This window comes from Rhinolophus ferrumequinum, chromosome 5 (assembly GCF_004115265.2).
Source record: "Rhinolophus ferrumequinum isolate MPI-CBG mRhiFer1 chromosome 5, mRhiFer1_v1.p, whole genome shotgun sequence".
Lineage (NCBI taxonomy): Eukaryota > Metazoa > Chordata > Mammalia > Chiroptera > Rhinolophidae > Rhinolophus > Rhinolophus ferrumequinum.
Window position 1 is genome coordinate 43,548,986 of NC_046288.1, and position 13,626 is coordinate 43,562,611.

Here is a 13,626-nt window from a genome sequence, read left to right on the forward strand (position 1 = left end):
AATTCTCTGTATTCATACAGTCACAGTAGCTTAGCTGGGGGTATTTCAGAAGAACCTGCAGTAAAAACTAAAATTGTTATTCAGGTCATGATGGCTAATGTTATGCAAATTATCATACAAATAACTCAGGCAATGAATGTGACACATTGGCAATCTGGAACTGTGTGCAGTAAGAATACATAAAATCAAGGTGTTTCTTAGTCCCTTGAGGAATAGCTAAGGTTCATGGTCCAGAGAGCTAAGCACATCTTAGGAATGTGGGCGAACCTGAGCTCCAGTTCTGCTTTTAGCATTTACTCCCATTGTGACAATTTCCTTGTCGACAAGAGATACAAAGAATGCATTGTTAATTTTTAGTAATGAAAATATTACCACAATAACCCATGTCATACTGTCCTTCTGAGCTCAAGGTGAGATTTTTTTTCCTCTTTAAACAAACTGGAAATACGTATCTTTTTCATCCCTTATCTTTCTCTACCTTTGAATGGGTCTCTCCATTCATTCACTCTTTCAGTACGGAATGCAATGTTTGTGACTTTTTTGTTTATCATGTCTGAGCCACATACATCAGAAATCCAGTTTCCCAAAGCAGGGATGTTGATTCCAACAATAATGTAACTATCTATTTGAGTTCACCCTTATAAACTCAAAAGAGTCCTTTTCCAAACTGCTTTACTTACTGGACTAGAGATGACATTTCACTGGACAATTATTTATTTACTGAATATAATTTACTGAAATAAACACAGATAAATGATTAGCCTACTTTTAGAGACGAAAGGAATCTTATAAAGAAAATATAACGAGAGGTATAAATTTAAAATGCTAAATAATATGGTCCTTAATACATTTTATAATGTATTTAATTCTAAGCTTGACAATAATATTGATGATAAAGATAATAATGATGATGATAATAAGAGATAACATTAACTGAATGCTTATTATATTTCAGGAATCATCCCAAACACTTTACATTAGTTATTCTAACTGATAATTTAATGTGAGACAAATAATCCATTCCCCCTGATGGCTCTCCTCTCTAGATCTCAGAGGACATCCAATCCGGTCTATAGAATGCAGCATAAAATTGTTACCTCATTGGAATGGAAGTGCTGTCCTGGATTCAGTGGAGCAAAATGTCAGCTAAAAGGTATATTTTAATGTTAATTTTATAATAACAATTAAAAGCATAAAACATTTGAAGAATAAGCAACTGATTCCAGCAAGGAAAAGAGTTGCATTTTCCCTTTGAATCTGTTGACATGTAATCAGAATATTAGTACGGTATCTTTTTAGAGCTTCCTAAACTGGTAGCTACATATTGTAGCCTAAAGTGTCAGAAGCTTTCCTTTAACTTTTCCCCTCATTTTTTATGTTGGTTTTACATGATGGATAAATGGAGATCTGACCAAATATCTTAACTTGTTTCGTGACTATATGCTATAGAAGCATGCCTTACTAAAATATCAGAAATCCTAATTTTTAAATAAATTATCATTAGACATGGCCCTATGTAAAAACAAACAAAACTACTCTATTTTCGTTCCAGTTCTGTTATTTGAAATAATATTGTGTCTATGAATGAAATTCAGTTTTAAAGAATATATATAGATATGACATGAATTATTCTGCCTTTTTTATGTCCTAATGGAGCCATTTGTTTCAACTGAGATTCTAAGGGTTTTTTGGTGGCAAGGCTGATCAAACACATGGTAACCTGCTGTGGCCTAACATCCATGTGACTGTTATTTTGCTTTTTAACTTTAAACAGGTTTCCTTTGAAAAATAAGATGGCATCAGCATACATATTTACAATGAATTAATATTACAATAAAGGCCATTAGCAGTGGTGGGGAATTCAATCATCAGTGTAAGAGACTGTAGTTAAAAATTAATGTATGTGAAAAAATTAATGTATGTGTAGAGAAACCATTATGATTCATATTTTTTAAAAAGTTGTAATACAAATGATCTAGGAACCCTGTAGTTTAGTTAGGGATATTACATATAGTTCTTCTATCTTAATTCAATAAGAATCTGTAGGTAAATTTCATTGTAAGATTATTTGTTCTTGGTCTAGCTTGACTTTCAGAGATGTTAAAAAAATTTAATACATTTTCAATATATAGCACAAATATGTACTTCATTTGTAATCAGGTTAAATAAACAGAATATCATCTATACAAAAATATTTGCAAACAAGATAATTTAACATATTCTTAAGAAATCCAAGTATGATACTGCTTTCAAAGGACTTCACATTTCCTTGAGGTGTACAGATATACTCATAATCGTAAAACATATTTCTTTAATGTCTGTATATGACAGATGGCTAAAAAATTTGGACAGTACTTAGAATTATATTTCTAAAATCTAAGATTAGTTTTTATATTTCTCTTCTTATATGAAGAAGGATTTCTTAGGGATATTAATTCCATTATTATTTCTTAAAGATTCAAGTGTTTGATCACAGCATACAGTTCTAGAAATTTAGAATGTCATTAACATCCTATTGTACTTAAGGGGTTGAATGTAGAGATGTGGCAGGAAGCAAAATCTGTCAAAGAATGTCGTGAGCTCCAGCTGATGAGGACTGCTGTTTCTTCATGCTATATATCCTTTTGTACCTAGTGCAGTTGACCCTTGAACAATGCAGTGAACAATACCTGTGGGGGACTGGTTCCAGGACCTTCTCAGATATGAAAATTCACAGATGCTTAAGTCCCTTATATCAAATGGGGTAGAACAATGTATACAGTGGGTCTTCTGCATCTGCAGATGCCAAACCACCAATGGGAAATACTCTTTTCCACCCTGGTTGGTTGAATCCATGGATGTAAAACCCTGGGATATGGAAGGCTGACTGTATATGTATTAAAAAGAAATCCACATATGGGTGGTCCCACACAGTTCAAGCCCATGTTGTGAAGGACCAACTGTAATCAATTATTAATTACTATGGTGGATTATATCCCCTTAGGAAGAAAAAAACATAAAATTCCATCATTATAAATATATACACAAGAAACATGTCTAGTTGAAGTTTTGAGTATCTACTATATAGGAACTGTCATTCTCGTTTTCTCAAATTATTATATGAAATATTTAAATTGAATTCAAATAGTTTATCTTTGATTGTTTAGTGATACCTTGTGTTCTAATTGGAAGCAACCTGTGGATATCTTTAATACTATATTTATAAATTGTTATCTTGAATCCCCACTAATAAAAATGTTCCAGAACAGTTTTGACTGTTACCTCCTGTCACAATACTATAATTAGAATTAATCATAATTCAGGTATCTGCTGATTAAGCTGCTTTGGGAAGGTCTTCTCTCTTTGGAAATCTATGGTAGGAATAATTTTCTGATGGCAGATATGACTGTTGTGCTATGTTGTCAAACAATTAGTTCTAATATTACTGAAATTCCAAAAGAACTTCCTGTTGCTCCCTACCATATTCTAACCATCCTACTCTTTACTTTTATTGAAATACATAAAAGCTGTTGAATTTTTCATTAGTGCAATTGATGCCCTGGTAGTATCAAGACTACTGTGCCCCTTTATCCCTTGAACCATTCTTCATTATCTCATCTATCCTGGGGTTTATTTTTTATTTATTTATTATTTTTCACATTTTCCCCTCCTGGTTCTTACCCAATTACATGTCAAGTTCCCCTCCCCCCCCTTTTAATCACACTTTATATACGTGACAACAGTTTTTTATTATTATGTAGGAGAGAAAATTGTCACCTTTCCTTTGACAACACTCTCCACGCTGTCTCATATGACAAGCAGCCCCAAATATGGCAAGAATAATCAGCGTGGCTGATCCAGTCTTTAATCCTCTTCAGAGCCCTCAGGGGTTTGGAATAACCTGGTTGTGTAGCTACCATGATAATTACTTCAGTGCTAGTCTTTCACCACCTCAGGAAATTATTTTATTCATAGGAAATTTGTAAAATACTACATAAATTGTACAAATCCCTGATTCTCCAACCAGTTTTCTCTTTACAGACAAAATAAATTTTGTAAAACAAAAGTAATGATTTCATTTGAATTTATATTGCAGTATAGGGATCTTTTTAATTATAGATCAAGACTAAATTGGAGCTGCTAGCAACTCTACTCTGACTTCTCCTCCACTTGTCTATTCCTCTCTCTCTTTCTTTCTCCCTCTCTCTACGTCCATCCCCAGTCTGTTAGGAAGAGAAGTTGGAATTCCAAATATATGGGGCAATTCTTCCTGCTGTCTTATTCTACAATGTTTGGGTTTTTTTATAATATTACTAAACCTCCACACATGCTCTTTTTGCTAAAACTCAGAGAGTTAAAATTCTGGTAATAAGTTCTAGATTGGCTCATTAAAAATATTAGTCATACTCTCAAGAGGAAACTAATTTTTTAAAAGTCTAAATGAACAGAACTTTGTTGGAAAATAAAAGGAGCATCAAGTCCAACAGTAAAGTAACAGTTATATATATACATATATATATACATATATATGTATATATATAAAAGTTTACATTTATTATGTATATTATAGAAATATATATATGTTATATATATATAATATATATATATATGTATTACATTTCTTATAATTTTTTGAGGTCAAAATTGTTTGTCTTCAGAAAGGGATCTAATTTTGTGACATGGTATCCAAGACTTTTTAAAAAAATGTCAATAACAACATACTTTTTAAACCTATTTTATAAAATTTACAATTATGTGTTTTTCCAGTAGGTGTGTCTCAAATGTTCTGAAGTAGAACAAGTCAATTGTGGCTTGCTCTAATGACACAAAGAACAGAAATTTAAGTTCAAATAATGTTAGATTAGAGAGGAGGAAAGAAGATCTTTGCAAATCCATTAAAAAAATCCAGTCAGCTTTAGTCTGACCTTCCATATAGGAAAAGGGTATTGTATAAAATTATGCTTTATAAAATCTATGACAAATATTCTGAATGCTGAAAAAATGTAATCATACAGTTATCGGAATAGAAAAAAATATAATCAGTTATCGGAATCGCCTGACCCCTGCCATATGTTATGAATATATGAACATATTTCATTTCATATATATTGTAAAATAATTCAATAAATTATATAAGAGCTATTGTAATTAACATTTTAAAAAATGAGGCTTCTTCAATAAGATTATTTAAAAATATTACTTCAATTAATAGGAAATGAAAGTTATAATATTTAAAAGAAAAAATAGTTCTTGTATTTTTACATCTCTCATTTTTCCAAGTGGTGATTAATACTTTCCTATTTGGAAAAAAAAAACAAAACAACATTACCTGTTGTAAGCATTTTTTTAAAATTTATGATACATTTCATCAAAAAGCACCATATACCTTAAGTTTTTGTCACACCAAATTGCTTTCTTTGATTTAACTACTAAACCTTAGTAAATCTTTATACATGTACCGAACGCCTCCATGCAAGCATTCACTAAATATTGCAGGATCAGCTGGAAACAGGTCTTGTCAAGGCACACAAGAGGTTTCTGCTGCTAAGAGAAGGCAAGTTTCCTCCTTACTGAGTTGCCATTAACGACTTCCTCCATATGTCTCAAAGGCCTGGAAGGGGGGGGGGGAACCTCAGAAATAACACCTGTCTAATTAAAAAAATAAATAAATAAAAGGAAGAGGAAGAAGTAGGAAAGAAAAAAAAGAAAAGAAAATGCACCTAATGAGGAAGCTGTTGCTCTTGACACTCGCTGACTGCTTGCTTCTCTATGTCCTTGATCCACCAAGGTCAGAGTTTCTAGAGCAAGGAAAAAAAGAGTAATTGTATTGGGAGAAGAGAAAAAAGGAATCCAATTTTTAAAATATATTGAATTTTATAAGTGCATAAAGATCTTTAAAAGTCATTTGAGTTAAATAAATGCCCTCCTGTCCTTGCTTCTATCTCTTAGAAAGGACCAAAAAAAAGAGACTTAGAAATCTACACCCTATGGAACAAAGCAAAGGCCTGTGCTTAAGTGTAAGATAAGACAGATTGCTTGGAAAATCTAAGATCTGTGGCAGTCCTTGTAGTAGAGAATACATTTGGGAAGACAGAAAGATTGCTAAATGAAAAACTAAAAGAGCATCGATTAACTTTATCACAGGAGAGTAACTGACTCCACTGTCAGAGATTCTATCAGCGCTTCTCCACCGGCTAAACACTGTGCAAAAAATTGGGATGAATGCAAGTATTGAACTCCGGTCAACAGACAGAGCTAGAAAAAGATAACAAACTATTGAATTTGTTAAACAGGCATTTCACGTTTTGAACAGCCTTGGCAGGGACCCAAGCCAATGAATTCCAGAGAAAAGAGGTTCATATGACAACTGAATCCCAAAGATCTTTGTGTGATGCTTAATAGTTTTCTGTTTTTCAACTTAGGAGTACAAATTCCTCACCTATTTACTCCTAAACAATTAATTTAAAAACTAACTATAGCTAAGACGAAAAGGGAAGTTTTATGCACACACACACAATCACATTAGTTTTTATCTTTCAATGTTTAAAGTATGTTTCCAATTACATTTTCTTTCAAATTAGTCTTTTTAAAACTTCACAAAATACAGATAAATTAAAAATTTTCTTATTTCATGTATTTTATTTTTCCAAATAACAAGGAGTGAATCACTAAAGATTAGTATGCAAGAAAACTAAAGACTTTCACTCGATACTTCTATGTATTATTCTTTATCCCTTTCAATTTCTTTCTTTTTTCCTTTCTAAAGGATTTCTTTACTTTCTCTTCTCCCACTAGTTATTGATTCAAATTTTTTTCTTATTTTTTTAGTTTTTATTTCCAATCTGCTGATTTTCTCGAGTATGTCACTTTCTATCCCGTTGTTTATAATGTAATAGCATTTTTTCCAGATCACATGAATTAAATTTATTTGAAATTCTTTTGACCCTGATGCAATAGAAAATCAGACTTTAACTCGTTTACTTCCTTTCTATTCTTGATAATTGACTTCTTATCCAGATGTGTTTTCACTTCTTGCTCATTCAGGATCTTGCTTCCACTGGGTGACACAGAGAGAATTATGAGGATGAAGCCCCTCACTCAACTCTGACCCTAGACGACTTAAAATACTTCCCACACCTACTCTTGTGAGAGAGAGGGGGGAAGGGAGAGAGAGAGAGAGAGAGAGAGAGAGAGAGAGAGACAGAGAGAGAGAGAGAGAGACAGAGAGAGATTCCCTGGTTTGCCAGTCCTTCTCAAATGGAGAATACTAAGTGAAATGAAATGTTATAATCTCCACATTCAATATACAACATGCAATAATTTGTAAAGAATGAGAAGAGACCTGATTTCATTAGAATATAATGATGCAATATAAAATAATGCTTTACTATTTATAAAAAAGCTTTAGCAAAGTATTTTGAACTCCTGGAAATAACCCTATGTAGAATGCTGGTGTGATTTTTATTGAGGTCACTCCACTCCAGTTAGGGTCATGAGCACCTAACCCAATCTGCCCCTTGATTATGAAAATGCAGTGGGAAGGGGCGGGGGCCATATTCAAACATTTAACAACGAAGTTATTAATATTAATTCAGTATCAATTAATGTATAAATCAATATACAAATCAAAAATTAAGAATACATTGCTTTATTTTCTTAATACATATATTATCTATATTGTAAAACTCCATACCAAGTAATATAAATCATAACAGAAAACATACATCCTATTGTTCTAATAATTTCTGAAAAATTTATTAATTTCTATAAATTTTGTGGGTGTTTTTTCTTTTAATATGGATGATACCAGCTAAATGATTTCTTGTCAGATAGATGATTTGGTATAGGAAACTGCCTCAATCTCCTTTTTTTAAAAATTTTTATTTATTTTAAGTGTGTTTTTCCAGGACCCATCAGCTCCAAGTCAAGTAGTTGTTTCAATCTAGTTGTGGAGGGTGCAGCCCACAGTAGCCCATGTGGGGATCCAACCGGCAACCTTGTTGTTAAGAGCATCGCGCTCTAACCAACTGAGTTGACGCGCCGCCCCTTCAACCTCTTTTAAATACTTCTCTGTTAGACTTAGAGCCATTGGGCCACAAATGATATCTTTATTAACATCAGTGATATTGCCTTCTTGTTAATTTATCTATTAGACCCTACTAAAATAACAGTGATTGCATTCAAATTTTCTCCGGCCCTTGAATAGTGTATACATTTTTAATAGTCAATATATTTATTATTAACTAAATCATAGAAATTCTTGTAAGAATGTACTATTTAATTAATTCATAGAACTTTGCTAATGTAATTTGGCCAAATTCAGGGTACCATAAATCAAGAAACTTAAAAATTTATTATATGTTTAAGTTTGGTCATATATTAATGGATTTCATTTTCATACAATTTGTTGGAAAATCTACATTTCTCATGTCATTGATCCTTTATTAATTTTTGTTTCAAATAGTTTATATAAACATTGTTTATATCTAAACATCTTTCATCAGTATTAAAATTATCTCTATTTAATAAGGGGAACATTTTTTTCCTATCTCAATTAGAATGTCATTTCTAAAAACAAATTCTCTTAAAAAATGAAAGATTATTTCTCAAGTGCTAACCATAAAACTGATTTGCCATGATATGCCTGTATCAGAATTATTCTATAGGTAAGTTCAATAATATTTTTTTCTGAAAAAAATCTACTATTTCAATTATATGATAATATTAAAATTCTAATTTTCTCTTCTAAATATTTCTCTTTTATTGACTTTTGTTAACATACTTGATAAAATATTTTGAAATTTTGTATTATTTCAAAAGCTTATTTCATGAAACTAATTTTATAAAGCTCTTTAATATTTTCCTCTTGATTGCAAATTCACTTTACCAAATTGAATGCCATTAAATGAAAAATAGGCCGAGTGATTTCAAATGATACAAAATTAGATTATTATTTGAATCCAACATCTATATAGCAAGTAAAAATTATCCATTAATTTTTATTGAAAAGTTGACTTTTATTCAAAAAAGACAAATTATTTGTTTTATATTTAATTGATTATTGATACTGGTTTTATATTTTTATTTTGATATTTTATAGATCATACCATGTTCCTGACTGAGTTTTGCACTGTATGATTAGATGATCCAGGACTAGGTTTATTATTGATAAAATATCTGTTTTTTTCTCAGTTTCAAAAAATTCATACTCATGATATCTGAAAGAAATGTTTTGAAAATTTAGTTAAATTTTTGTCTCTTTTGTGGTGTTTTTAATAATTCATTATAAATTTTTGAATAATAGTTATCAAAAACTATGCACTGATATGCAGTTTTTGATAACTATTATTATGTATTAACAAGTAAACTATAGTAAGTACCAGACAATTTGGAAATTCTAACTACTATATAAATTAAACATAATGATAAAATGATGATTCTGCTAAAACACTGAATGTTTCATAAAGTCGATGTAGAACATAATATGATCCCATCATATTATATTGGTCTGAAAAACCATATGTGTTGGTCTGAAAAACATTTCCAGATGTTTTGTAATAGGAATTCCATTCATCATGTATCCTATAAGACATATCCTTTATTACTAACTTGGAATAAGTTAATATTATAATTTCATAACTAATTATATCACTTATTACACTTTCCATATTTTCCAACAGGTATGGCTGTACTTCAATATTTTAATAATTGGTAGGCCACATTGGTGCACACTGAGTAAATACAATCTTGGAAGTAAGTGGGGTATACCGAATGTTGATAGATGGGAGCTGGGAGTAATAGCTACGGTTTTCAGTAGAAAGGGCCTTTTCTTTCTGAGACATTCTAAAATTGTCAGTGGGCTCTAGATTTGACTGCTAGGAAGGCAGCTGCCACACTGGTCACATACTTCTATGCTTAGTAGTAGCCCTTCAGGGACCATGTGTCATAACAATGCTAGAATAATATTATCTACTATCTTAAAGAAATGTTTTTAAACAATATCATATGTGTTCAGAGTTCATGAGAGAAGAGGAAATTTGAATAGAAACCTTGTCTGTATGCCACAAAACAATTAACTTTGTTTTCACTGTAATTATATTTTGCTTCCTAACAAAGTCTCCACTGCCTATCAAGTTATGGTGTGCCTTTCAATGCATTAGCTGTTTTTGTTTTTCCTATGATCTACCTCAAAAAGGTAAGCGGTAAGAAAATGAAAAGACCCACCTGTTCCTTTTCCTGTAAATACTTAAAAGTCTGTATCCTGGATGCTCCACCACTGTTAGAGGAACAGGGGAGGTAGGGAGATGGGAAGTTGTTAAGGAAAATTCATCTTGATGCTCTACTCCAGGGGTTCTCACACTGAGTGTACATTGGGAGCACCCGGAAAGCTTGTTCAACAAAACACAGTGCTACCGCACGTCAGCATTTTGTAAATTAGCAGGACTAGGAAGGGGCCTAGAAGTTGCATTTTTAGAATCCCCAGTGACACTGATACTGCTGATTGAGGGAGCTTGGTCTGAGAACCATTGCTTTACTCTATAGTTACCCTCTTGGTTAGACAGATTTTAGCTGCCAGCAAAATGCTTTATTAGATCATCTAAGGAGGAATCTTGATTTTTAAACAATCATGCAATTATTTAATAGATATATTTGTATGAATTAATTTGAATGTAGACTATAAGAATTTTATTGCTAGGACTTAGCAGAAAATTAACACTTTCCATCACCTACCATAGCCCCCAAATAAGTGCACTTTTCCCCAAGCTGCAGATTGTCTTCTTTAACCAAATAAATCAACAATTATGCAGGACTTTCTATAATACAGTTGTGGGGTGGGGGTGGACAAAATCAAAACAAAATCCTTGGATATGAATGGAAATTCATTAATTTAGCCCAATGCTCTGAAGAAAAGCAACACAAAAATCAGTCTAACAATAGACACTAACTCAGTGCCAAATATATTACGCTTTCTACGGAGTGGAGATGCTTTAGTACTATTGTCACAGCCACATATGCTTTAGGGAGCATAATTAACATGTGCCAGAGGTTCAGTTTCACTGGTACATCTTTTCACATGGGAAGAACCAAACACTTGTTTTCTCATGTTTGATATGCAGACTTCAATGAATAAATTTGTTCATTAGAAGTCTGAAAATTACAAACATACATTACTTAATATGTTCAATATCTTGCTTTAGATTGTTTTCCCCAACGAAAAATTATATTGCTATTTAAAATATTATTTGATTCATGGGAAATGAGAAGCGATTCTTTAGTAGAGTAGGTTTATTTTATTAGCATTTCCATTTTTCTGAAATTTCACTGATTTTACACGTTGAGCCCCTTAAGGGAGATTTGTCCTGTAATAGTTTACTTTTACTTGTAGTCCTTATGTTTTGAGTCTGCGTATTTCTTAAAAATCTGGGGAAAATCCATTTAAGTGGCACTACTACTTAAACGGATATTATTTCTGTAAGGAACCTGTAGTTCTCTCTTCTTTCCATGTAAACACCATTTGAAAATTGCATTGTTAAACAAGCAGCCTTTGTGGCTGCCCACATATAAAACTCTATAGGTTTCAACACAGTTAATTTTAAGTCCCCTTAATTATGCAGGCAGTTTACGCCTGCAGGTTTACACTTTCCCCAAACGACTACCCATTTTCCTCTAAAAGGAGACTTGAATACTTTTATTTTTTTCATACACAATTAGAGCCCTGCGCTGCCGCCAAGAAAGACGCGGTAGCACCTTGCGCGGTGGGTGGTGGCGAGCAGTTTACTGTGCAACCGTTGCGGACCACCGTGCGTCAGTACACCGGCAAATGAACGTCAGCCGCATTGTTGCTCAGGCCTGGAAAAAAATGAGGCAGTCCCAATGTTTAACTCCTTCTCTCTTTTTACTTCCGTCTAGCCCAGGAACAACAGCCCTTGATACACACCCACCAGTCTGAGAGTCACGAAGCTGTTGGCAGAGGAACAGCAGAGCAGCAGCAGCAACAGCAGCCCCAAGACTGCGGTGACCCAGGTCGCAGATTATAATTACTGTCATCCCTAACCCAATTATTTTCAACACTGTGTATGACACCTTCCAAAAAGAAATCACTTGGCTGTCAAATGTTTGATGAAATATTAACGTACCTCTGAACCCTTTTCTATTGGTGCTGCATGTTGGGAGAAACTGTGGATGCGCTGCAGGTGCCCAGCCTGAAGGGACCATGTGTAATTATTGAATCACTGTGTGCAGACACAGGCGAACAAAAATGCTGTTATACTGGGTTGGAAGGGAACCACATGTCCCTAAAATAAAATCAAACTTTTGTCCTTCGAAGAGTGCATTTCTGGAAGAATCTTGACATGGAAGAAACTTGAGTAAGGGAACTAAGAAAGCTCTCTTCCATTGTTTGATGAGAGATCGATCAATCGCTAAGGGGTGTTGATCACTGACTAAGGAAAAGAACTGTGACTTAGAATCAACAAGAGTCTCTGGTTGATCCAAAATTGTCCTGTCACATATTTTCTCATCTTTCTAACCACAGTACTTTACCATTTCTTTTAGGCTTAGGTTTATCTCTTAGAAATATAAGGTTGGTCACTGATAAAAACATCTTTTCAGTATGTTTGGCATAGATCTAGTGATACAAAATCAGGCACTCAAATTGAGAATGGTGACTTAAGGGGATCTCTTTAAGAATGCAGGTGAATATATCGTAGAAACTGCAGTCTAATTTTTTTTATGGGATTAAAATTCAGTATCTTCATAAAATACCATAAAATCCTCCTTGAATTATTGAAGTGCACGTATAAAGGCATGGAAAGTATCATTGCTATATAAAGTGATTTAAACTAAATTTGGAATCTCTTTATCTCTCATTAAACAATATCTCAATGAAGAATAAAATTCTCAGAATTTAGATACATCTACATACATATAAGTATATAGCCACGCATATTTAATACTAGAGTATTGGATCTGAAAGCAGAAGATGAGGCATTATCTCTGTAACCTCAAGAAAGTTATTTTGGTTTCCTGACCCTCAGTTTCTTCATCTATTGAGAGTATAACAATAACTCTTTGATGTTAAGACATATAGACAATTCTGGCCATAGTTAAGACATTTTCTAAATCTAAGATATTATAATACTTTTTTTTTTCACAAATTTGTACCCCTAAATTGTGTAAAAATCAGGTTGCCATTTGCTAAATGCATATAGTCTATATTTTCAAATATATAGTGCAAACATGGTTTATTTAAATTACCATTAAACCTATCATGAAATTTGAGAGGTTTTAAATATGTATTTTTAAATGTTTCTAATTTTCTCTTCTTCTTCATACAGCAGTGATACAAAAAATGACTGACCAGATGAACCACCAGGCAATGAAACTGTCCCTTCTGCAGAAGAACATTGACAATATTTCTTTGGCTGTGACTGATGTAAGGAATACGTACTCCTCCCTTGAAGAAAAAATCAATGAAGATAAAGGCAAGGAATTTGAATCTTTTCTAAAAGGTAAAAGTAAAGGAAAATAAATTATTCATTCAGTTAAGACAAAAGGCAAAGCACTCATTTATCTTTTTTCATATCACTTTGGTGTATCTTTGTTATAGCTTTGGTGGTATATAAGTCTAAGACAGGTATCTTTTGA

The 13,626-nt window shown here is 32.7% G+C and overlaps 1 protein-coding gene across 2 annotated transcripts in view; it reads left to right on the forward strand.

The window, feature by feature from the left end:
• The window catches only part of MMRN1 (multimerin 1), a 163,954-nt gene that overhangs the window by 124,895 nt on the left and 25,433 nt on the right, over positions 1-13,626 (forward strand). Inside the window, exons 5-7 of one of the 2 annotated variants that reach the window (XM_033105801.1) lie at positions 1,047-1,153; positions 11,890-12,003; positions 13,317-13,490. In XM_033105801.1, coding sequence (XP_032961692.1) covers positions 1,047-1,153; positions 11,890-12,003; positions 13,317-13,490 — 395 coding nt within the window. The remainder of the gene's footprint in view (positions 1-1,046; positions 1,154-11,889; positions 12,004-13,316; positions 13,491-13,626) is intronic. The other variant, XM_033105802.1, reaches the window with a different exon arrangement.